The 26,657-nt window shown below is 41.4% G+C and overlaps 1 protein-coding gene across 4 annotated transcripts in view; it reads right to left on the bottom strand.

Moving 5' to 3' along the window:
• EML6 (EMAP like 6) overlaps positions 1 to 26,657 on the bottom strand; it is a 271,991-nt gene that overhangs the window by 25,324 nt on the left and 220,010 nt on the right. For 3 of the 4 annotated variants that reach the window (XM_047068057.1, XM_047068059.1, XM_047068056.1), the window contains exons 26-27: positions 20,248 to 20,449; positions 19,999 to 20,140 (exon numbers count right to left, since the gene is read on the bottom strand). In XM_047068057.1, the coding sequence (XP_046924013.1) occupies positions 19,999 to 20,140; positions 20,248 to 20,449 (344 nt within the window). The remainder of the gene's footprint in view (positions 1 to 19,998; positions 20,141 to 20,247; positions 20,450 to 26,657) is intronic. The other variant, XM_047068058.1, reaches the window with a different exon arrangement.

Genomic DNA, 26,657 nt, shown 5'->3' with positions numbered 1-26,657 from the left:
ATGAGTGGGGTCTTAAAACATGGGCTTGCACCTCACAGAGGCCACCAGAGGTAGCTAGTGCCCAGTGTTTGCCCCTCTTTGTCCCCTCCCCAGGGTGCTGGGATAACAGAATGAAGGGTAGAGCAGAGCACATGATTACCTGAGATGCACAGGAGAGGGTTCGGAGCCAAGGTTTTTAGGGAAGCTTCTGAAACGACTGAAGATGTAATGAAAATCAGTCACAACCCCAGATGAGCACAACACGAAAGCCAACTGGAGAGTGAGGTTCAGAAAGCTAGTAAGAAACAAGTTGTTGCAAACAGCTTCTATAAAGAGGGGTGTTGGTGTGGAGAAAATCAGCTATATTTAGCCAAGAAATGCAAGTTTAGATTTGTTTTCAGTGTTGTTAGTCAGACAATGTTCAAAGTGTCCCCGGAGTTCGAAACATAGCTTTCTTCAGATTCCAAAATGGGCCATAAAATGCTCCAAAGGTTTTCAAAGTATCTTGGGAAACTAAACTTTTGATCCCTTTTGGTGGGAGCCAGCAGATGACCTGAGCACTATTTCAACATTGTCTTCCAGCAAGACCTATCAGCCCAGGTGGGCTTCAGGTACTCAGGCCTAGTTGTGTTTGCACCTGTGCATTTTTCTGGGGGAAACAAGAATCTGTTTTAAACAGATTTTTTAAACAGATTTTTTAAACAGATTTTAAACAGATTTTTTAAAACAAAAATCTGTTTTAAACAAATTTTCAAAGATGTACATGATTTGAGAGAGAGAGAAAGAGATTAAGAATCATTGCTTTAGGATAAATCCATGTTGAGGAAAATGCTACAAAGCCATGGGAGATCTCTATTATCAAAACAAAAGGAACTGGATTCTGTTAAATGTATTCCTATGTCTTCCAGAACCTCCTGTAGAGCTGCTCAGTAGTAAAGTGGAGTGGAAGGAAAAGAGTCAGACAGGAGAATTATGGGATGCCCTCAGGGAAGCCTGCCATCTTGAAAATGCTTTGGACTGAAGCCTATAACACAGTCTCATCTCCCCACGCTTTTGAAAAAATGGGGATACAGTCCCAGACTTGGACATTTTAAATGAGTATCAATTTATTGGGGGAGAGGGTGAAAAACTGAGGTCATAAAGGATGGAAAGGAGGGAACTACGAGTAAGGTGGGCAGGCTACTGAAGAGGCTACTCTAATAATCCAAGGGAGGGATGATGAGGATCTTGACTAAAGCAATGGTTGTAGAGAAGGAAACAAGTGAATATTTAAAGAAATAGTGGTGAAGTAGACTTCAAAAACTCTTGAATTGATTAGATCTAGGGGTTGAAGGAGGAAGAGAATGCAAGTGGAATATCAGTTTTCTGCCTGGGCACCTGGCAGGAGAAGAGTGAGGTTGTAAGATGGTGCCATGTCAAACTTCAGACGTCTATGGTCTGGCTTTACTCACTAGAAGTGCAAGTCAGAGGTGGGACTCAGAGAATCATCAGCCAATGGGTGAAATACAGGAGATTAATCAGGAAGAGAGTTGCAAGCCTGAGGCCCAACAATATGTGAATGGCTAGAAGAGGAGGCAGACAAGGGACACTGAGAAGAAATGATGGAAGAGGTAGGACGAGGGCCAGGAAAGATGGTTTCTAAAAAGATATAACTTCACTATCCAATATGGTATCCACTGGCTACATGTGGCTCGTCCAAATTAAGGTATGCTGTAACTGTAAAATATATACCAGATTTTGAAGACCCAGTAAAAATAATTTTTAAAAAATATAAAATGACTCAATAATTTTCACGATGACATGTCGAAATAATATTTTTAACACATTGGGTAAATAAAACACATTGTTAAAATCAACGTCACCATCTCTTTTAACTTTTTAAATGTTTTAAATGTGATTACTAGAAAAATTACCTATGTGGCTTGCATTGTATTTCTATTGCACAATGCTACTCCAGAAGAAACAAGTTCTTCCTTTTTAACAAGACAAAGAGAAGATTTGGGAATCAGAAAGTCACCATGCCAGCAGAATGGCAGGGACAGAAGACAGATGGAATGGACTAGAGAGTGAAGGAGAGATTTGGTAAAGCCTGGATGTGAAGGGGAAAGGAGAAGGAAGGTAAGGGTTGGAATATGTGTGTAAATGTTTGGATCAAAGGATTTACTTATTTCCTGAACAGAGTTTGGTAAGGACGGCAAAGACTGAAATGCATTTCTTGGCTGAGGACATGAATCCTGAGGGAGCAGCACAGGAGATATAGGAGAGGAGAGCAATGGTCAGGGAGCACCGATGGCTGGGAGGCTAAGGTCCAAGCAACCAGCTGAGGAACCCACCTTGAATAGGAGGAGGACTTCATCTCTCTGAGAGGAAAGGATGTGAATGGTTTACATGGGTTGGAAGATGGGAAACAAGATGGAGGAGAGATAAAGAAGTGCCAAGATGGAGTTCATGCCCAATAGCTTCTGTTTTCTTGATAAAGTAGGAGAGAAAAGCCATCTACCAAGAGTGGAGGGGTAGGGTTGGGCAGAAAGGTAAGGAAGGGGCAAAATTGTGTTTGACTGCTGAGTGGCTGGCAGAGGGAGCCAATCAAAGACAAGAAAGAAAACAAAGGAACAGTGGAGAGCACCTCAGTGTAGCTGGCAACATGGAGTCTGGTGAGGGCAATCTGCACCAGTGTGACCTTCTAGTCAGAAGAATGGAAGTATGTGCTGTAGGAGAAATACAGGAATGAAGGGCCAAGAAGACTGGAAAAGTGGCATTCAGGCAGAGAAGAAATGGAGGTATCAGGGCATATAGGATGCTTTAATGAGGATCAAGATTAGGATTACCGGGGATGAGAAATCTAGAGGAGAGACGTTTAAGTCACTGAGGGAGAGGAGAGCTACTGATGGTGATGTAACCCATGGCTGGCAGGAGCCAGCTCAGCCAAGTTGACCATTAGCTGAACTCCTCAGACAGGAAGTTGATAACTGACAGGGACAGGGAGGGGGAGAAGATGGAGCATGATGGAAACTTCAAAGGATTGGGGTGGGGCTGCTTAAAGAGACAGCCAATATGCTTTACACACACCCACAAAAACACCCAGATACTCCAAACCTTACAGTCAGGGACACGGTTTCAAGGGGGGGCAAATCATGCACCCCAACAATTGCTTCTGCAAACACCTCCCCAGTTACCACCTCGTGACCATACAAGAGTAGAAAAAAGGGAGAGTAACCACCCCAGTAGCGCCCACTCCCTCCAAATGGAGATCTGAGAGATGTTGAGAGACTTGATAAAAATAACTGTTTCCAATCCTGCCACTGTCTTGTAAGAGAAGTTCCCTTTCATCAGAAAATCCCTCACCTGTGTGTGATGCATTCTTTATCCCCAGGAGCAAGTGGGTTTGAGTCAACTGATTACACTGTAAGAAGATGATTTCCTGGGTCTATTAATCTTTCAAAAAAGTCACTTTACCTCTGCATTTTCAAGCCCTGGCACATTTTCTTTTTATGATAAAAAGTGAACAAACTACTCTTTCACGAATGGCAGGTTTAACTCCTAAAATTATCAGTTAAACGGAAGTCATTATTTTGCTTCAAACAATACGTAAAATCAAGAGAATAAGGAAAGTCATTTATGAAGGTAGCTTTAAATTCCCTTTAAAAAACCAACTATTCGGCTTTCGGCAGAGTTACATAGCCAAACAACAGGCCTTTGAAATGGTTAATTTCAGCATGTGGGTGGTTTAATAGATATTGTAACTTCACTTCCTTCCACCCTATTAGAGAACAGGAAACTTGCTACCTTTTACCTACTCAGAGCAGCTGTGAGTGCAGAACTCTACAGAATTAAGGGGCAGAGTACAGAAAAACTCTGCCTAGAGAGAAAAGCTCTGGGTGAATGAGGTCACACCTTGCCGAGGTCATGGTGTGCCCTGTATGCTTGCACTTGCTGTCCTGGAGGAAAGTTTGAGCCTAGTTTACACACAACAGACAGGCAATGGCGGGTGTCTGTATGAACTCGGGCTTGTTAAGATCACTCCATCATCACAGATTGGAATGAAATGTAGAATCAGAGGTTCCTCCCCATTTATCAGACCAAGTTTAGGATAGGATGTAGTGGTTTTGACAGATCTCAAAATGGTAAATTTTAGAGTAAATTTAGAAGCACCTGTTAGCAAGATTGTCAGTTCTTAGCAGCCCTTACAATCCGAGCTCACAAAGCAGCCACTGATCAATGATGACAAAGGGCCTCTGTGAGGCCAGTGGAGCAAGGAAAGGGAAGTGCCAGGCTGTTTAGTCGTGTATTTCTCCATGGAGGGGAGAACTGTCCTGATTTGTCAAGCTCATCATGCTTCAGGCAGACGTGAAATGGGCAGTGACTGATTACATACAGCATCTCTTAAAAACTGGGGGCAGGTTTTTCTCCCTAAATATAGCATAAAAGGTTAGAAGAAAAATTGGGATTACCTAGAGATGGTGGTTTCTTCCAATTCAGGGAACTCTATCAAATCTTTGCTATATTTTTACACTTCGTCACTTGTGAGCATGATCTTTGTTTCACTGTAAATCCGCTGACAAAGAAGGCCTTGCATGTAAAATAGGTGGGATGGCTACAATAACACAGACTTTTCAGTTCTTTTTGCCTTAGGTTATTAGATTTAAACCAAACAGACATTTAATTCCTAACAGACAAATGGTACGAAGATAAAATTATTTAACCAAGAGCAGTCTCATGGCCAGATTCTACATGGGTCACACCATTCCCCACAAAGATGAGATCACCCTTCGGTGCCAACCAAATGAAGGTAAATGTGGTTGTTGACCAAAAAGGGATTTGTAGAGCATTTTGAGAACAGATTAATTCATGTATATATTAAGAGAAGCAGGCTAAGTAAATTCATTCGTTCATCTACTCATTCAAAAAATATTTGTTTACTATGTGCTATGAGCAAGGCACTGTGTTAGGCACATGGTGAGAACCATGACAGTCAGAGTGCTGACCCTTAAGGAACTAAGACACCCATACACATAGTTTACAATCCAGCAGAACTTTAAATATCTTGATACAAGGACCAAAATATTAAGAATCCAAGGATTTGGGGCTAAAACAATGAAACAAAAATAAAATTTCCTATATGTTTCTTTATAAACCTGTAATGTATGGTTTTCTTTATAGGATCTTCTTTTTGCTTAAGTTCATAAATCTATACAAGTGGATTCAGAAGGGATATGATAAAGTAGGAGAAGATAGATTTTAGGCCCTTCCCCGTTCAGCCCTAAGCACAATTTAGGAAAAGGTCTGTAAACCCCAAGTGCTGGAGTGCAGTCTTGAGGTCATTTGGTGGTGGGATCCATCAGTTCAGAGATGAGGAAACCAACATTTATAAAAGGCTCAGAATCTGCTTCTAATTGTGGATTGGTAAAAGCTTCTTGGTTTCCTAAGGAACATATGGCATAAGATTGAAAGTTAAAAATGCATCAGAGGAACTAAAATATTAATGTAGAAGCATTCACAGATTCCTTCGTTATAATTCTCTGCTAAGAATAATTCTGGCAATGCCATCCCAGCGTCTCCTCATACTGGGTGGCTGAGATGGATGGAGGGTGACATTATTTTGTGCATCAGGGAGGACTGGGAGAGGGATTCCGCTGAGAACCAAACATCCCCTCATACATGCTTGGGGGTACCCAAACCATCTCTTCATAGTGGGGGGGGGTACTGAGATGGGGAGGAGAGGATCGCCCTTCAGGATCCTGGTTTGCCTATAGGTCCACAAGTGGGGGTGACTGAAAGATACTGAGATGCTGACAGCTGAGGTTAGTCAAATGGGGGTGAGTAGTGCAGGGGCCCCCTGGTGCCTGGGGACAAGTCCTTGTGGGGGGGGGGACTACTGGAGGCATCACTCATCCACCCACGTGGAAGGAAGCTCACAGCACATATGAATGAGGACGGGAGGTGCCTGGTCCCCTGGATCCCTTCTAATCACCTATGTCACACACTCCCTGCCAGAAAAAGGGGACAGTTACCCTCAAAGCTGCAGGTACTAGGAGTAAGGGCCTCTCCATTTTACGCCATTGTTTGGAATTGCCTAAAGGCAGGAGCCAGATGGTGACTAACCTGAGAGCTGAAGGATAGCCAGGGGTGCCAAACGCTTAAGAGGCAGAAATTTCCAAGCTGGATTATGGGTATACAAGCAAGATGCCAACAAAATCTCAGATTCTGATACCTAACCAGTGGTTATCAGTGACTAGAAATGAACCTAAATCTTGTTAAATTGTTAAAGAGTTTATTCACTCAATCAACAATCATTTACTGAACGCTAGCACTGTTATCAAATTTGGAGAAAAGTCAGTGTATCAGAAATTTTGCTTTCACGGAGTTGACATCCTAGCTGCAGGAGAGGAGCTTTATGCCCCAAATCTGGCAAACAACAAAGGCTTGTTTCCCAACTCTTAAGGCCTCCAACCAATAGGAGGAGAATAATAAAGTGAAACCCAAAAAGGTCATCCCCCCCACAAAGCCAATCTCGACTTGGCAAAAAAGAACAAGGACAAACAAAGATCTTGGCAAGTACAACACGTAGACCAGAAGGATGACCAAGGACCCTATCTCACTGTGCTGGAGATAACCTCACACAACCTGAAACCAGAGCATGCTGAGGCAAGATTCTGGTAAAGCCAAAGTCAGTTTCCTTGAACTCATGTAAACACGTTGCAGTGTGTGAGAATTGTTTTATAGTGGTTATACCTCCCGAGCTTGCAGGCATGGATTCAGACTATCCTCAACATTTGGGTATGTGTTTAGGGCGGAGAGAGAATATAAAAAGGTATAAAATAAAACCCCAGGAGAACATTAAGGGAAGCCTCTTCTACTTGGAAAAAAATCCTCATAAGCATGGCTGTCTGTCTCACTGGGGCACTCTGGGGACTTGGGAAGCCTTAACACTGGGCTTAGGAAATGCTGTTAGTTCCTGCCTTATGTAACCATGCCTAAAGCTTTCCAGTACTTCAAAATTAAAGAAACTGTATATCTCTAACTTTTGTATTGTCATCTTTCCATCATTGGCATGACTGTCCTATTGTGATGACCAAGCAGATTCCTGTCAGAAGTGGGATTAATGCCAAGGACTCTCTCATGCCCTTGTCACAATGTAGCCAGCCACTTTCTAGATAAACATGACATCTACTGAGATTTTAGATATAAAAGGAAACCCCAAGGGAGTGGAGTGTTGCTTTGACTTTCACTGAGCCAACTCTTTCTGTAAAAGTTAGAGACTCCAGAATCAAAAAACAAGAGGAATTCAAAGATGCCAAAGGTTTCAAATGTTTGAACAGAGTTGATAAAAAACTGTTACCAATTAACATTTACTTTAAAAAAAATTTTTTTTAACATTTATTTATTTTTTTGAGACAGAGACAGAGACAGAGCATGAACGGGGGAGGAGCAGAGAGAGAGGGAGACACAGAATTGGAAGCAGGCTCCAGGCTCTGAGCCATCAGCCCAGAGCCCGACGCGGGGCTCGAACTCACGGATCGCGAGATCGCGAGATCGCGAGATCGTGACCTGAGCTGAAGTCGGACGCTCAACCGACTGAGCCACCCAGGCGCCCCAACATTTACTTTTAAAAATGGCCAAAGTGGAGAATAATTTCAAATTAAAAATTGTAACTGAAAATTTCTACTGAAAAATATGTGAATTATCCCAATGAAAGCAAGCCCAGAATGAGGTGGCTTTACTAGTGACATCTACCGAGCATTTAAAGAAGAATTAACACAAATTCTTCTCTAACTCTTCCAAAAAATCAAAGAGGAAGGACCATTCCCAAACTCTTTTTACAAGGCCAGTATTATCTGGATACCAAAACCAGAAAAGGACACCACTAGAAAAGAAAAATAACAGGTCATTATCTCTGATGAATACAGATGCCAAAATTATCAATAAAATACCAGCAAACTGAATTTAGCAGCACACTGAAAAGATCATTCACCATGAGCAAGTGAGATTTATTATGGGGATGCAAGGATGGTTCAAAATATGCAAATCATCAGTGTGATACATCACAACAGGATGAAAGAAGAGAATCATATGATCATCTCAATAGATGCAGAAAAGGCATTTGACAAAATTCAATATCCAATCATAATAACTCTTAACAAACTAGGCACAGAAGGAACAAATCTGAACATGATAAAGGTCATACAGAACAAGCTCACAGCTAACATTATATTCAATGGTGAAATGTTGAAAGCTTTTCCTCTGAGTTCAGGATGAAGACAAGGATGCCCATTTTCACCACTGCTGTTCAACACAGTACTGAGAGTCCTAGCCACAAACAATTAGCTAAATAAATAAATAAATGTATGTATGTATGAGAATTGGAAAGGAAGAAGTAAAATTGTTTTTATTTGCAGATGACGTGATTTTATATATAGAAAATACTAAAGACTCCACCAAAAACCTGTTAGAGCCAATCAATGAATTCAGTAAAGTTGCAGGATGCAAAATTAACATACAAAATATCAGTGGCATTTCTATGTGATAACAACACATTTTCTGAAAAAGACATAAAGAGATTAATTTTTTTTTAACGTTTATTTATTTTTGAGATAGAGAGAGAGACAGAGCATGAATGGGGGAGGGTCAGAGAGAGGGAGACACAGAATCCGAAACAGGCTCCAGGCTCTGAGCTGTCAGCACAGAGCCCGACACGGGGCTCGAACTCACGGACCGCGAGATCGTGACCTGAGCCGAAGTCGGCCGCCCAACCGACTGAGCCACCCAGGCACCCCAAACCTGCGTGCTAAATTGATCCCATTTACACTAGCATCAAAACAATAAAATACTTCAGGAATTAATTTAACTAACAAGGCGAAAATCTCTATGTTGTAAAGTCTAGGACCTTGATGAAAGAAGTTGAAGAAGATACACATAAATGGGAAGGTATCCCATGTTCACAGATTGGAAGTATATTGTTAAAACGTCAATACCACCAAAATCCATCTATAGATTCAATGCAACAATCCCTATTTAAGATTCCAATGGCATTTTTCCAATGGTCAGAGGTAGAAAAAAACCCTCCTAAAATTTATATGGAACCACAAAAGAGCCCTAGTAGCCAAAGAAATCCTGATAAAAAAAAGAACAAAGCAGGAGGCATCACACTTCCTTATTTCAGGCTATCCTGTAAAGCTACAGTCATTAAAGCAGAATGGTACCAGTTTAAAAACAGATAAACAGACCAATGGAACTGAATCAAGAGCCCAGAAATAAACCCAACCATATGTAGTCAACCTAACATTTGACAAAGTAGCTAAGAATATTCAATGAAGAAAAGACAGTCTCTTCAATAAATAGTTCTGGGATCATTGGATATTCATATGTAAAAGAATGAAACTGGACCCATATCTTATACCACTCTCTAAAATTAACTCAAATGTATTGAAGACTGAAAAGGGAGACATGACACCTTGAAACTCCTAGAAGAAAACAGAACAACAAAGTTCCTTGACATGGGTCTTGGTGATGAGTTTTTGGCTAGAACATAAGCACAACAAACTAGAAAATAAACAAGTGGGACTACATCAAATTGAAAAGCTAATGCACAGCAAAACAAACCATCAAAAAATGAAAAGACAACCTACGGAATGGGAAAAAATAATTGCAAACCATGTATCTGATAAGGGGTTAATATACAAAATATATTTTAAAAAACTCATACAGCCCAGTGGCAAAAAACAAAAATCTTAAAAAAAAAAATGGGCTAAAGACCTAAAGAGACATATCTCCAGAAAAGATATATGAAAGGTCAATAGGTATGTGAAAAGATGGTAAACATCACTAGCATGAGGGAAATGCAAATTAAAACTGCCATGAGATGTCATCTCACACCTGTTAGGCCATCATCAGGAAGACAAGAGATAAATACTGGCATGGAAGGGGAGCAAGGAGAATCCTCGTGCACTGTTGTGGGGGAATGCAAACTGGTGCAGCCCTATGGAAAACAGTAGGGAGGTTCCTCAAAAAAAATTAAAAATAGAACTACAATATGATTGAGCAGTTCTATATCTGGGAATTATATCCAAAGGAGCCAAAACCCCTAACTCAAAAAGATATGTGCACCCCCACGTGCGCAGCAGCATTATCTACAATAGCCAAGGCACAGAAACAACCTAAGTGTCCCTCAAGGGATAAAGATAAAGAAAATGTGGTATAACCACACAATATTATTCAGCCATTAAAAACCGAGGGAATCCTGGCATTTGCTAGGTGCTGTCACTTTTACATGGAATCTAAAACAAACCAAACCCACAGAAAAAGAGACAAACTTTTGGTTACTAAAGGTAGAGGGGGAGATGAAGGGAACCTGGAAGAAGGTGATCAAAAGTATAAACTTGCAGTTATAAGTAAGTCCTAGGGATATCACGTGGAGCATGTGGAACTATATAGTGAATACCTCTGTATGAAAAATGGGAAAGAGAAGAAATCTTAAGAGTTCTCATCACAAGGAGTAGGTTTTTCTCCTCCCTTTTCTTCTTTCTTTCATTTTTGCTGTATTTCTATGAGAGGATGGAGGCTAGCTGAACCTACTGTGGTAATCATTTCAAAATATATGTAAATCAGCCATTGTGCTGCAGGTCTTAAATTTATACAGTAATGTCAATTATTTCTTAATAAAACTGGAGGAAAAAAACAAAACAAAAAAGAGGTATGTTGATATTTACCCAATACTGGATGACAGGGAAATGAAAAAATATATATGTATATGTGTGTGTACTAAATATTTCCCTTGACAGCAGCTGGACCTTGTAATTTGATATTATTTAGAGACATCCCACTAAAGGTGATATTCAACTTTAAAAACAGTTTTTAAATTATATTCCATACCCCTTCTCTGGAAAACAAATAGTATTTAATTAAGACACAAAGCTTGCTTGATACAAGTATGAAAGCACTGTTTCTTGAAACTTCTTTTTACAACATGATTGTGTGCTTGTTACCTAGTCCCAGGTAAAACAGCTCAACATCTAGACTAAATACGTTTAATAAAATGATGACCACAACTAGAAATGTCCCAATTTCTAGTTATCCATAATTCCTAAGTAAGCTACACTAAACTGGTGCTAAGACAATATAATATCAGTATTAAAAGTGAACTTTTCTACCTCAGACATCTATTTATTTATTTACTTATTTGTTTATTTATTTAGCAGTCACTGCAGAGCCCAATATGGTGCTTGATCTTGCAAACTGTGAAATCATGACCCGAGCTGTAATCAAGAGTTGGACGCTTAAGTGACTGAGGCACCCAGGCGTCCCTGGACATTTTTTTAAAGGGAGAGATGATTTTCCCAGTATGAGACAGGCAGGAAAGGGGAGAGCAAGCCTAGGGCTCTGCTGTAGAAGGGAAAACATGGTTTAGGTCGGTTTGGGATTCAGATTTGTGGCCATAACTTATGCAGCTTCTGAGGTGAGAGGTCAGGGGGAAGGTTTCGAACCTCTCCTTCTTTAAGGAAAAGGTGGAAAACATAATGTTATAAAGATAGAACCTGGAAGGGTTAATCCCACATTCTTCTCTTTACCCCTGGACAAGCAGCCAAAAGCTGCAAGCCTCAGCACTTATTACTGAAGAACCTTGAAAACATACAGACTGCTGACTGAGGTGCAGTGAGAAAGCAACCCCTGAGCTAATGATCACATCCACTTAGAAAAACATAAGTTGGTGAATCTTTATATGCCAGTTTCCATTAAAATAGTTCAATTGGTGTTTATTTTGTCTCTTTCATCACAGAGTTAGGTTTTTGTCTGAATGCATGTTATAGCTAAATATATCAAATAAAAATCTCCATTATTTCTGTTCCCTATTCAGATGGTTAATCTAAGCAGTTGGGGGAGGAGGAGATGCGCTAAGTGTATCAAACAGTACATATTTAAAAATAAATTATGAACCATGGCCCAACCAGGTGAAACTTGGAAGACCAGTGGCTGGTCACTTCGTCCGGATTTTACTAATAGACCACATGCCACATGGAGACATTATTAGATCCTATCTATACGTCATGAAAAAGATGCTTTTGTGATCCACCGCTGTGGTGATCACACATCCAAAATTGGGTTGTACGATAATTTGACCCTTACAAAAAATGGGTATTTGCACTAGACATGTGCACAGTTTTAAGTTTCTAATTTGCTTTTTCCCTTAATGTGAAAATAAAGACCTCTGGACATAGGCCAAAGATGTTTACACATTATTTTTGAAGATATGTGAGAATACAAAAATGTAATGTTAATATAAAATATCAGTTTAAAAAAGTTACCATTCTCAGTGTACTTCATGTTTTCTATAAGTTAATTCTTCTGGCACCCCTAGACAGTGGTGTAAAACTATGGGTCATCAAAACTGATCCATTTAAATTGGGTAGAGTTTTAAATGTCTCTAATGATTCTTGATATCGATTTGGTTATATCTAGTCCTATCTTTAATTGATAGTATATATTCAAAGGCATTTATAAATGATAGGAATTACTGTTCAATGTTAAAATGGCAAGAGGTTCTTTTCTGTGATAATAATATCAGTTTCCATTTAAAAAAAAAAGTAAGGAGCATGAGCTGGATATTTTCCATGCACCCCTCCATGTCTACTCTCCACCCTTCTCTCCTCCTGCGCTGTGCCCTCCACAGCTGGCCTTCAGGGACGACATCAATAGACTCTTTTGCCCTTACCTTCAACCTTCCCCTTCAGATCTCAGCTCCTGTAAGTAGTCTGTTCCTACAGCTAATGTTCCCCACATTTGGCAACAGCTTCCCCCCGACCCCTTCAGACCCAAGGGTGGTGATGGCTTCCAGCCATTGCTATTTCTGAGGTGCTACCCCATCCCTATTGTCTCTTAATCCTGCCCACACCTTTGTTACTAGTCCTTTCATTAAACTCTCCCCACATTACTTTCTTTTCAGAGTGCTTTATCTCCTGCTGGGGCCACAACCAACAGAGGGCTTGGGTCAAACCTAAAAGACTTAGGTTATACCTCTCACTGTCCACTAACTCTAAGAAATTCTAAGATACTAGCTGCCCTGCATTTTTACATTCTTTGAAGCTAGAGAGCTAGAACCAAGAATCAAAACCAGAAAAGGAAAAGAAGCTTTCTCATCTTTTAGACAACATGCTATCCAATATAATCTTTAGAAATACAGTATATGAGGAAAAGATAGCATGACAAAGCTCCTATTAAAACAAGGCAAAAAGAGAGTCTCTCTCTCTCTCTCTCAAAAATAAAAATAAACATTAAAAAATTTGTTAAAATTTTTTTTTAATGTTTATTTTTATTTTTGAGAGAGACAGAGGGCAAATGGGGGAGGGACAGAGAGAGAGGGAGACACAGAAAAAGAAGCAGGCTCCAGTTTCCGAGCTGTCAGCACAGAGCCCAACACAGGGCTCGAACCCACAAACTGCAAGATCATGAACCAGGTTGAAGTCAGAAGCTTAACCGACTGAGCCACCCAGGTGCCCCAACATTAAAAAATTTTTTAAATAACATAAATAAAATAAAATAAAATAAAATAAAATAAAATAAAATAAAATAAAATAAAATAAAATATCAGTATACCTGATGACCTTTAAAAAAGTGTTTTCTTTTTCTGTTTTAGGTCTGCAATAATTTAAGCAACTTCCAGTAGTTATGGGGAACTAATGTGCCCTCACAGAAACCAGATTCCCTGCTGGGACAGGAAAATCAACGATAATCATGGGACCTCTTGTCAAAAAACAAGGACGATTTCAGAAGTACATGATAGTGTTTGTGGAAAGGCCACATACACCAACCCAAAGAAAGGTCTGCTAAAGACCACACAGTCACAATTTAAACATTAAACAATGACAACAATAACAGACCATCAGAATCAGCTGAACCTAAAAAGGTTATACTATTACTTCAAGGTTATACAAATAATAAGTATGCTTTTAAAAGGGAATACATACCAACAGTGAACAATTAGCTGGTGCTCAGTTTATCATCAAAAAAAATGAGGAAAGAATGAAAAATAATTTAATTGATTTTTAAAAAGAAAACAGTTATTTTCTTTAATTGATATGATAATTAATTATGAAGTTTAACTACCTGATACTTTAAGAACTCAAGTAGTTACCAGTCTGAGATGTCAAAAGTATTTTTCTTGCTAAGGTGTGCTATGAAATGCCAAATCTTAGGCCAGAAGGTAAATGGTAAAAATGGAATTAGATGGACCTGAAGCTTGGGCCATCTGGGAGATGTCTCTAAAAACTGGCCATCCCCTCCCTGTCTGACTGTATGCACCGGTCATAGTCATCTGGGGAGTGCCAAGCACAGAGAAAGAGTTTTTGCAAGAGCCGGTGTGGGTAGGGAGGGAATTCAGGGGAGGGTGGGAGGATTCAATTCTCCCATGGGAATGACTAAGGAGTTTCTGGCCTGGGAGAATTCTTACCCCACAGGGGCATCATTTACATTCCAGGAGGTATTTGAGAGGCTTGGGGAAGCTGGTTCTCTTAGAGGACATTGTGTCACTTCCTACTTTATGTTTTCACTTGGTGTATCTTTTGTCATCACGAACACAAGCTTTACATCCTCCGATTGTTGACATCTTCCAACATTTGTATTGCTGTCGAGCTGTGCAAGAATGCGCATGGCAAGGGCAGGAGTCTGTGACCATCTCAGCCAGCAAAGGATTATATGGACATGGACCAGTGACTACTACATATTGTGTCTCACTCTCTCTCTTTCCAAATGGCAATTAAACAAACCAACAAACTATCCTCGTTCTGTCCTTTCTTCACCACCGTCTATTTGGTATGTGATGGTGGTCAACACTATCATTAGTCACAGGACTGTGAAGAGCTTTATCCCAACCTGGATGAGAAGACTTCACAACTCCCTAAGATTCTGGACGTGAAGCTGGATACAGTAACTGACCAAGACTCTTTGTGGAGGGGCTACCTGCATTTTCAATCATTCATGTAGATAGTTTAAACTGGAACTTTTTTTAAAGTTTATTTTTATTTGTTTTGATAGAGTACACGTACTCCAGGAGACAGGCAGAGAAAGAGGGAGAGAGAGAGAATCTCAAGCAGGCTCTGCACTGTTAACACAGAGCCCTGTGAGGGGCTTGATCCTACAAACTGTGAGATTATGACCTGAGCTGACATCAAGAATCCAAACTCTTAACGGACTAAACCACTCAGGCACCCCTAAATTAGAGCATTTCAAGAGTGTGCATATGAAAAAAAAAAAGGTGGAGCGGAGTAGACGTGTGTTCTTTTGGGTCTATCCAGAAATCAAATTTTGTTAGCCACCTTGGACTTTTACTTCTGGTGGAGGTGATTACACCGCTAGTCTACAGGTGGCATGTGACTAATTACGAACAGTCAATAAATGGCTCATATTTTATAGGTCACCGGTGACTGCTTCAAGGGCGGTCACGTGACCCACCAGAGCCAGTAGCACATCATAAAACATTTGTGAGGACTTATCAGATGCAGTTCTTTTGAGCCACAGACACTTGTAAGGTCCAGGCACTGCAGTCGTTTTGCTGCCTGAATTGCAAAAACCTAGAGGAAGCAGAACCGAAATATGGAGAGAGAACAGAGAGAATAGCAAGATGAGTTTCTATATCAAGTGACACCTAAAGTTACTCTATCCATGGATTTCAGGTGTCTCAGCCCATAGGTTCCTTTTGCTGAGGCCAGTTTGTGTTGGGAGCTCCCTGAAACTAAAAGTCCTACCTTATAAATTAAAAAAAAAATGACATATAAACTTGGTGTGTCCTTGGTAAAGTGGTGAAAGAAACTTCTTAATTTTATAGGCAACTCTAGTACTGATGCTGAGGAAATTTCAGGGATGTGTCACCTGATGAGTTCAGAAGAAGTGTTTTTTACTAAAGTAAGAACCCAGTGTTTGGGTACTATCCCTTGTGCTGTGACAGTGGTAGGCATTTTATACGCTAAATTGCTCTAAAAGACTACATCTCCCCCCTCCTGTTTTTCCTTTTCTGAAAAAGAACTGGCATTTCAAGTACTTATTAAGTAATAATTTAAGTTTGCGGATGGACGCGACAGCTGTAATATTGAGAAAACATGGCCAAGTAGGAATGAGGTCAAAAGTTGAAAGCTGTGTCGGGGTAGAGGTGGGAACTTGAGAGACATGAGAGGTTTGGAAAGGTTGCTGTAGACCAGAATTGGAAACAGCAGGGGAAGGAGGAAAGCACTATGGGGCAGGCCTGAGCGTCCAGATAAGGCCTAAAGCATTGGTTCCCCGCACTGGAAAAGATTCCACAGCTTTCCTCAGCCACATGCCACACATGGGCAGCTGACCAGCAGGATTACCCAAGGGTTCAGCCAAGTTGGGCACTGGCTAGCCAAGTGTGGCTAGGGGAAAGAGGCAAGGGTGCTAGAGCAAAGTTGAAGTGGGTGACCAGGGTACACACCCACAAGGGATTACATGCTTGGTAGGTAAAACTCAGTATTCTTTTGAGAGCAATTACACGCTTCTCTCCACTTTCCCACTTCTCAGAAGAATTGAACTAAAGATCTTACGACTTCTGAAAAATAACAACTCGTGTGTGTAGACATTGTATAAAGAAGCACAATCCAAAGCCTCACAGCTATTTTAAAACCAAATAACTGAGTCTAATTAGAAACAATTTAGGACTATCTGAAATGTTAGGAATTAGAAACGCATTTGCTTAAAAAATAACCGATGCATAATGTACAGCTGTCTGCAAGGCACTGTTTTCAGTATGATGGATCCTGTGCTCATCACATGGTTCTAAAGAGGAAAAGGATTTAAACCGGGAGTAGAACTTTCTGGAACACTGGTAAGAGGCAAAGTAAGTCCGTGCATTGAGTGGTTGTTCCAAGCTCACTTCTCTTGCAATCCTCAAGTGTTTGTCTCCTGTTAGTCTTACTGGGACTTGTCTTGGCCCAGGTGTTTAGAAAAGGCACACAGGTATACGTAGGTATCGTCAGGTACACACAGGAGGGAACAATGAAGGACAGGTCAAGAAAAGCCTCTGTCTCTCCACGCAGGAGGGCGTCAAGCAGTCAAAGGTTAGAGTGTCAGGGTTGACAGTCCTGAATACTGTCAGGGAAAAGGCAGGTGCTGCCTGACCCCCATACTCCTGTGGTCTGAAGGACCCCAGCATTTCTGTCCCTGCCTCTCTCTTCTGCCTGGGATGCTGGAATCCACAGAGCCCATTTCTTATCCCAGATGAGGACTCAGGTGAGGTGTCTTCCCAGTTTATTGCCAAGAGCCCTTCCTACCCCGCCTTCCTTCTCTCATCCTGCTTTCTCACAAAGTCTCTGAACACCCACCTTGTCTGTACCCTCTTCCCTCTTTTGCAGTTTAGATGCTGTCTACCATCCTATCTCTGAGGTTCAAGTTCCCCTAAAATTACTGAGGAGGACTGGTGGAGACTGACGATTCTTGGTTCTGATTAGGATTTGCCTCCATGGAGGCTGTGGATTCAGACACCAATTGCTGCTCCTTCCCCGCTCACCCCTTCCTGCTGTGGTCGAGCTTTGCTCCCAGCATGCTGTGCAGCTGGCACCCTGCTCTCTGGTTACAGCCCACTCTAGGAACTGAAGCTATCAAGGCCTTTAAGTTATCAAGGATGTTGCTTTCTGTAAAGAAGGCTTGATTATTCCTCCAGACCCTATATTTATCTCAAAAAATGTTTTGTTCGCTACATGTTTTCTTCACTACACCCTGGTGTGAATTATTTTTTAAAATGCCAACAGAGTACTGAAAGGCCTACCCCTGTATCTCTTAATACCATGCAGCATTTAGTTTTCTTTTGTATATATAAGAAAGTCAATCCTGTGGATGCTAATGTATGTACAGCAAGTTCCCCAACTGATGTGATGAGGTCGCTTCAGAATTCTGGAGTTTAAGACTGAAAATTCTTAGGGTCCTCTGTACCTTCACCTCTCATAACTTTTCCTAAGCTGAACAGGTTTGAGATCTTTACAGACCTACCCAAAGAGACATCACAACACAGAAAGGTTAAGATGACCCTCAGTTTAGGTCAGAAACCAGCTGCAGTGTTTGGAATTGTGAATTTGCTTAGATAGATAGATAGATAGATTTATTTGCATTTTAAACAACTTTTATTGAGATATAATTTACATGCCATGAAAATCACCCGCTATAAGCATATAATTCAGTTTTGATTTTTTTTTTAGTATGTAAAAGGTTGTACAATCATGACTATAATTTTAGAATATTTCCATCACCCCAAAAAGAAACTTGGTACCCATTAGCTGTCACTCCCCATCAATGCCCTCTGGCAGCCAGGGACTTTGCTTAGATTTCTAAATCTTAGTGGCTGGCCTAAGTCTCAGCATGACAAAGCACTGGCTTGTACAAATCAGCCAGAAACAACCTTGGAATAATAGCCAAGTCAACTCATTTCATAATGTTATGTGACATTGGAGAGGTTGGGTAATTTTTTTTTCAAAAGAATGTTTAATTTAGGGCAAATGTTTTTAAAAGTTCATTATTTAAGGGGGAGGCTTATTTAGGCACTAACATGCATATGGGTTTTTTTTCTTTACTCTTAAAATTAGGTCCTTTAAAATTATTTCATCTTTGTGACCACTAAAAAACTATGTTGCAAGCAAGATAAACTGTAATTTATAGACTACTGCAAAAAGAAAATTTCAATAATTTTTTTTCATCAAAAGAGAATTCTGAACCTTCGTAGTGACATCTAACAAAGATGCTAGGGATGAGTTAGGGAGTTTTGCATCAGAGTCCCTCTTTTTGCCTACAGCACACCCACTTTTTATCTAGCTGATTTATTTATTTGTTTATTTATGTACTTTTGAAAGCGAGCGAGCGAGAGAGAGAGAGAGAGAGACGAGTGGGGAAGGGGCAGAGAGAGAGAGAGGGAGACACAGAATCTGAAGCAGGCTCCAGGCTCTGAGCAGTCAGCACAGAGCCTGATGCGAAGATGGAACTCAACCACGAGATCCTGACCTGAGCCAAAGTCAGATGCTTAACTGACTAAGCCACCCAGGTGCCCCTATCAAGCTTATTTTAACATGTGGCACTGAACTGAGGCAAGAGGAAGAAATATTTTACTTCTTTATATTTATATTCCTACATACTAGTAAAAAGTGATAGAATAAATTTTTGAAATAATTACTATTAGGAAGAAAGCCATGCTGAATGCAAAACAAAAAACAAAAAACAAAAAACCACAACAAAACAAAACAACAACAAAAAACAACCTGAATCTCATTTCTTATAGTGGACCCAGGGTACCTGTGAACAACCAACCCATGGCAAAACATCTTTGGGATCCATGAAATTCTCTTCAGATGTGAGAGTTTTTACTGAGTATTTATCCTTTCTAGTATGAATATGGTAAATTAAATAACTGTAGAAACGATGAGCTTTTTTCCAAAAAAAGCCTAAATATTTGGCTATTTCTCTTATTGATACTTACAATAACATATCAAAAAGGCCTAAAATAACATCTGAAACCTTCTTTCTGTATAAGAATCCCAAGGCAGCCAAATCAAATTGGTTAGGTCTGGAGTCACCAAACCCAACTGAACAAATTGGGGCAGGTGAAAACACAGTATGAGATGGTACCACCAAGTGACCCCGTGTAATCACAGACTCTGGTTCGAACAGAGGGTTATTTCTCAGGACCCACAGACATTCCTTCTGGACCTTAGAAGCCTACCCTCCCTTGCTGATCAGCACGTCTCCTGTTGGCCATCACATTTCAGACAGTGCATAGGCTACCCTGACATCCTCTCTGGGCAAGGATAAGCCTGGTCCAATCAAACCTCATGTCTATTCAAGTCATATTCCACAACCAACTTCTGCAAAGTGTAACCCACCCTTTGCCACATATCGAGGGCCATGGATGATTTTCAGCGGCTTAACTCTGTATGCAGGTTAACACTCTGCGCATAGACACAAAAGACTAGCTTAAGTAACAACTCTGAGGGCAAAGAAAATGAACTCTTGTTGAAATCAGGTATAATAAATGCAAACCTGGTGACACCATACCTTTCTTCCACTGAAACTTCTTTCAGCTGCTGGTGAGGTTTGGTGCCTTCCATCTCCCTGATGCTCACAGCATAGATCTTGGTGGTGTAATCAATGGCCTTCTCTCTGGCAACGTCACTGTCATAGCCTCAAACAACGGAAAGAGATGGGCATGGGGTTGGTCGGCAGTGGCACGGGGTTGGGGGGTGGGGTGGGATGTGTGGAAGGGGCAGCCGGCACATGGGGCTCACTCACCTCCGTCCTCTTCGGCATCGGTGTCCGACTCTTCGCTGTCCACCAGCTTGCTCTCCTGGGTCCCCACAAACTCCCTCGTCCAGATCATCAAGGCTGTGTCGGCACCACCAACTGTGAGCAGCACAGAGTCGTTGTGCAGCCACCTCACGTTGGTGACGTGTGCGCTGTGCCCCACATACTTCTTGAATCTTGCATGCTGGCCCTGTAAAGCCCAGGAACTGGTGACTACCCCAACCAGTCTCATGACTCCTGTCTCCAGACTATTTCATCCATATTATTTTCCAGAGCGGCTTCTAGTGGATACCAATTAAGCAGTTCATCCAAGCAGCAATTTTCCTCCCGTTCTTTAGAGGGTAAGCTCCATGAGGGCAGGAACTAGGTCTCTTTTTTTTTTTTTTTTTTTTTTTTTAATAAAACATTACCTGGCTCATCATGGGTCCTCAGTAGGTGGTTTGTGAGGAAACAAATGAAATGTTAGATTACAGAACCTATTTCTGAGAACCTAACGAAATAGAAGCAGCTTGATTCTGTTTCTCTCAAATATGAAACGTACATTCTCCATAGGTCTCCTGTGTAAACTCCTGATGGTGAGTCTGGCTGACATTTGACATCACAAGTGTCTTCCCAGTAATCCCCACAGCCCCACAGTTGTACCACAGCCCAGGCTAAGACAGAAGAGCAAGGGACTTCTTCTAATTCTGGGGCCTCAAGTAAGATTTAAAACAAACACAGCAGTTGCTGCCACAGATGTTTGAAACAAATTTGGACACTGGAAACACAAATAATTGGTTTTAAAACAAAGTGAGTTAGTTTTCTTTTTAAAAATGTTTTAATGTTCATTTTTGAGAGAGGGAGAGAGAGAGCGAGCGCGCATGCGAGCAAGGGAGAGGCAGAGAGAGAAGGAAGGAGACACAGAATCCAAGCAGGCTCTAGGCTGAGCTGTCAGCACAGAGCCCGATGTGGGGCTTGAACTCACAGACCAAGAGATCATGACCTGAGCTGACGTCAGACGCTTAACTGACTGAGCCACCCAGGTGTCCTAGTAAGCTTCTTTTCAACAAACCAAATAAAAGGTCCGGTTTATTAGTAATTATGGAAAGCTCTTCAGCACTGCACACAGGGCCATACAACATTCATTCCAGGTGGGGAAGGATGAGGTGGAATAGCAGTTGGCTGCTCACACTGTGCAATCCTGACAAGTGGGGGGAAGCCGAAGCTGCCACCAGAAACCAGCTTCCATTTCTGGCTCATGAGCCATAGCCTGGCAAAAACAGCTCCAGTGAGACCATTTAAAGAGGGAGTTTTTTTTTTTTTTTCCATCCTCTCAGCGACTCTTGGAGAATACCTTAAGCAATGTGGGTAGCCACATGTTCTTTCTGAGGTTGTGAGAGGGCCATCAGTGTCCCCGCTGAAAACTTGACTCAATAACGGAAGAGACTTCCAGAGGGTTTTGGACTGGCATGCTAGGGAACCCGAAACCAGCACAGATACATGGCAGGAGACAGGTGCAGCAGAGTGCATGACTTTGAAATTCTCTTACTCAAGATCTCTCTGTATTTAGCAGACATCTACCTGACAGCAAAGTGGAAATGCCCACTCTGTCGCAGAGTAGTGAGTGTAGAAAGGTTAGGGAGGCAAATAGGCAGGCCATATTTTCAGGAAGCCCTCCAGAGCCACTAGTTTGCTAGAAAATAGGCAGAGCAAAATAAGGATTTCCAAGGGAAACCACTACGTGACTATGTGAGATCCAGAAGGCATGGAAACAAAGAGGACAGTCATAGTGGCTGCAGCCATGTGTCCTGCTGGTCTTCCAGCTGGAAGCAGGAACCTACCCATTATATCTACTACAAACACAAGCCGGTTTCTTGAGGAGGAAAAAGTAAAAGAGCCTGAAAAATGCCTCTCCAAGCCCTGACTTATTTAAAGCATTACAGGATTTCTAGACAGGGTGGAAGAAGAAATCCAAAAACAAAAGTTCAGAGAAAAATTATCCTAAGTTGATCATAATCAGGTTGTGAAGGAAAAGAAAGGAACAGAGGAGAAAGAGGAAAAAATTCTGAGTCACTGAAGCTATTTAACAAAGCTGGGATTCTTGCAGCAGAGGGGGATTCAAGATTCTCAGAATAGGAACAAGATAACTGCTGGGTAGAACAATAAAGGGAATTTGCAGTTACTAGAAGTTTCTAGGAAACCAGCTGCTCCCCCACGAGGAAAAGGCCAGCAGGGATGTTTGGTGGCTCCCTTAGGACCTGTGGAAGGAGTCTCGTGAAGACGTGACACAGATGGTCAGATGAGCTGTCCTTCTGGGTCATCATGTCAAACCACGCATTTCTGTAACACTCATAGAGATTCACTACCACAACTTTCCTCTTCCACTGAGTCATGAAAGAACAGAGAATGTCTCCACAAGGCTGGGTGTTAACTGCTGTTAGGTGAGAAATTCCTGAGAGTTTGATGGAAACCTATGTATCCTCTCCCACATTCACAACGTTTTACAGTTTCTCTGTCTGTAACATTTAACAGAGAGAAGGTTCCTCTCTAAAGAACCATTCTCCAGAGTCTTTGACTTTCTGGGGAGGAGACTTGAGAACTTGAGGGTGGGTTTTAGACATGTAAATGACATGGTGGCATTTTAACCGCTCTGGTATAGTGGAGAGGCACAGCTTTGCAAGGGAAGGGAGGCTATGGGAGTAATGGGCCAGGTGTCCAAGGATGGAACTGGGTCTTGTGATACATGATTTAAGGTACTAGAAAAATGGGTGGGCTCTGGGAAGGAGAGTCTGTTTTATGGAGGCTGGCAATAATGTGATTATCAAGGGACTAATGACCTCATTGAGAATATTTTAAACTGAAAAGAACACCTTTTTGTCATTGAGAGAATACTGCCTGGAAGAGAGACAGAGTAACTCCTAGCAAAGGAGAACAGGGAAAAGGGTCAAGAAGAAGATAAGACATTAGAGTCTAACAAATGCAACCTGAATTTTGGGCAAAGAGATTGCGGTGTGGTGTTGAGATCTCATAAGTATCATTAAGACTTGATGACATAGAACTCAATGTTAGAACACTACAGTGGGATGGTGTCTTAAAGTGGTAAGTCTGTCCTAACAAAATATCACATTCTGGGAGGCTTAAACAACAGAAACTCATTTCTCACAGTTCTGGGAAGAGGCTGGAAAGTATAAGACCAATTTGGTTCCTGGTAAGAGCTCTCTTCCTGGCCTCATACCATGCATGAGCACATAGAAAGTGTGCTTATGGCTTTTCCTCAGTGCGCATGGAGACAGAATATGAGCTTTTTGGTGTCTCTGCTTCTTCTTCTTTTTTTAATGTTTATTTAGTTTTGAGAGAGAGACAGAGTACAAGCGGGGGGGGGGGGGCGGGCAGAGAGAGAGAGAGGGAGACACAGAATCTGAAGAGGCTCCAGGCTCTGTCAGCACAGAACGTGATGCAGGGCTTGAACTCACAAACCGTGACATCATGACCTGAGCCAAAGTCGGATGCTCAACTGACTGAGCCATCCAGGCGCCCCTCTTTGGTGTCTCTTCTTAGAAGGACACTAATTCTATCAGATCAGAGCCCCACCCTGTGACCTCATTTAATCTTAATTATTTCCATAAATGCCCTCTCTACATATACAGTCACATTGGATGATAGGGCTTCGATACATGAATTTTGGTGGGGAAACATTCAGTCTATAACAGACGGTGAGCTCTGTCCAACAGATTCAAAGCATTGGAGGAGGAGGACTACAAAGCTAGAACTATTCATCAGCCTGGGTCCACGTATTTGGGAGCAAAAGTGTGCCAGAAAAATCAGGTTAAGAAGAGGAAGAGAAGTGACACTGTCAAAGTTGTTTACATTGACCAGTGGTTTTCAAATGCTTTTAAATTATGAAACTCTTTCTTGCATCAAATCTTACATAGAACTCAAGAATAACAAGAAACAATCCAACTTATTATAGTGGACAAAGGATTTGTATGAACACTTCACAAATGCGCAGTAAGGAAACAAAGAAGTGCTTAGCGTCACTAGTCATCAGGGAAACATAAATTGCAAACACAGTGAGATCCCTGGGACGGCTAAATTTTGCAAGTGTGACAATACTGAATGTTGGCACCTGGAACTCTCTTACATTCATTATGAAAATATAAAATGATACAACCACTTTGGAAAGAGGTCTGGCAGTTTCTTAAAAAGTTAAACATGCATTTTCCCCTATGACCCAGAAATTGCACTCTTATGTATTTACATAAGGAGAAAACATGTCCACAAGATTTGTCCAAAAAATGTTGATAGCAGCTCTCTTACAACGAAACACTGGAAAAGCATATGCCCTTTGACAGCCATGCGGGTACACAAACTCCGTTCTATCCATACAATGGACTTCCACTCAGCTATAAAAAGGAACAGACTATTAGGAGGAATCTCAGAAACATTATCTGCATGAAAGAAGCCAGACACAAAACAGTACCTACCTGATCATTTATATGAAGTTCTAGAACAGGTAAAACTTATCTATTGTGGAAAACAATGGAATAGTCTTTTCATGTGAGAATGATGGGGGGTGGGGGGATTGACCCAGAATTTAGCATGAGGAAACTTCCTGGGGTGATGATAGTGATCTATATCTTGAATCTGTATCTTGACAGGTGTTTGGATTATGTAGGTGCATGTGTTTGTCAACGTTCATCAAAAGGAACCTTAAAAAAAAACTGTGTAATTCAACTATATATAAATTTTACTTAAAAATCACCATAAGCACATTGCGCTAATGGTGTGGAGCCTCCTTAGGATTCTTTCTCCCTCTCTCTCTGCCCCTCCCCTGCTCTCTCTCTCTCGAAATAAATAAACTTAAAATAAAAACACCATAAGCAAATGTTGAACTACAGGTAATGATAGACATGCTGAAACATTTAGGGGTAAGTATCCTTATATCAACAATTTACTTTGTTTAAAAAAAATTTTTTTTTAATTTTAATGTTTATTTTAGAGAGAGACAGAGACAGAGTGCCAGCTGGGGAGGGGCAGAGAGAGAGGGAGTCACAGAACCAGAAGCAGGCTCCAGGCTCTGGGCTGTCAGCACAGGGCCTGATGCGGGACTCAAACTTATGAACTGCAAGATCAAGACCTGAGTTGAAGTCGGCCACTTAACCGACTGAGCCACCCAGGTGCCCCTAAAAAACATTTTTTTAAAAATGTTTATTTATTTGAGAGACAGAGACAGAGTGTGAGTGACGGAGGGGCAGCGGGAGGGGAACACTGAGTCCAAAGCAGTCTCCAGGCTCTGAGCTGTCAGTACAGAGCTCGATGTGGGGCTTTAACTGGTCAACTTGAGAGATCATGACCTGAATCAAAGTTGGACGCTTAACCGAGCCACCCAGGCACCCCTACAATTTACTTTGAATTATATATAGAATCAGGGCGCCTGGGTGGCTCAGTCAGTTAAGCTTCCGACTTCAGCTCAGGTCATGATCTTGTGGTTTGTGGGTTTGAGCCCCACAATGGGCTCTGTGCTGACAGCTCAGAGCCTGAAGCCTGCTTCAGATTCTGTGTCTCCCTCTCCTTATGCCCCTCCCCTGCTTGTGCTCTGTCTCCCTCTCTCAAAAATAAACATTTTTAAAAAATTTTAAGTTTGAATATGTATAGAATCTATGAATTCTGTATAGAACTCCAGGAGTTCACTGTATCATTTTTTGCCTTACCTGTATGCTTGAAAATTTTCATAACAAAATGTTGGGAAAAAAAATCTTATACAGAAACTCAATGTATAAAATATAAAATGCAGAATGGCTCTGGGGTAGTAGGGGTGGGGTCCCAGAGCCCCTTCAGTTGGCCCCTACTTTGTTGAGGTTGTCCTTGAGGAGCCTCCTTGGAACTCTGGGAGTTGGAGGAACACAGCTTGAAATTTCTGCTATAGACAGCCTACCTGGGCAGGCTGGGGATGCAGATGATGAATTCCCAGGACCAACAACAAATGTAGCTCAGGAGCACGATGGAGTTGTACCATGGGGATTTTAGCTACTTAAAGATCTGCCACAACCCATTTACTAAAACCAGGGTATCACTAACTTTTTGACTTGTCCTGCAAGCAATCTTTTTCCAAAAAATGTAAAAGTAGGAAGGAAAAGTGCTACAGAGAACTGAACTATGACCACACAGGAAGGGGGTGCTGATAAGTGATGGTGAATTGATGGGAAGGACAATGAAGGGAACACTGGATATACTCAGAAGCGTATCTTAGAAAAACTACCAAAATCATACCCTGACAGGATGTTAACAAATGAAGAATTAAAGAGGAAGGCATTTAAGGAAACCAAAGTTGCTGCCGAGGGAACTGGTGTGTTCAACGTCTTAAGCGCACAAATGATGGAGGAGCGGATAACCAAGGATGAACGCAGAAGTCTTGCACA

Source organism: Lynx rufus, unplaced genomic scaffold (genome assembly GCF_022079265.1).
Source record: "Lynx rufus isolate CCGP_SWC_20201006 ecotype Redwood Valley unplaced genomic scaffold, mLynRuf1.p SCAF_8, whole genome shotgun sequence".
Classification (NCBI taxonomy): domain Eukaryota; kingdom Metazoa; phylum Chordata; class Mammalia; order Carnivora; family Felidae; genus Lynx; species Lynx rufus.
Note: the sequence above shows the minus strand (reverse complement) of the source record. Positions and strands in the feature narration are given on the sequence as shown.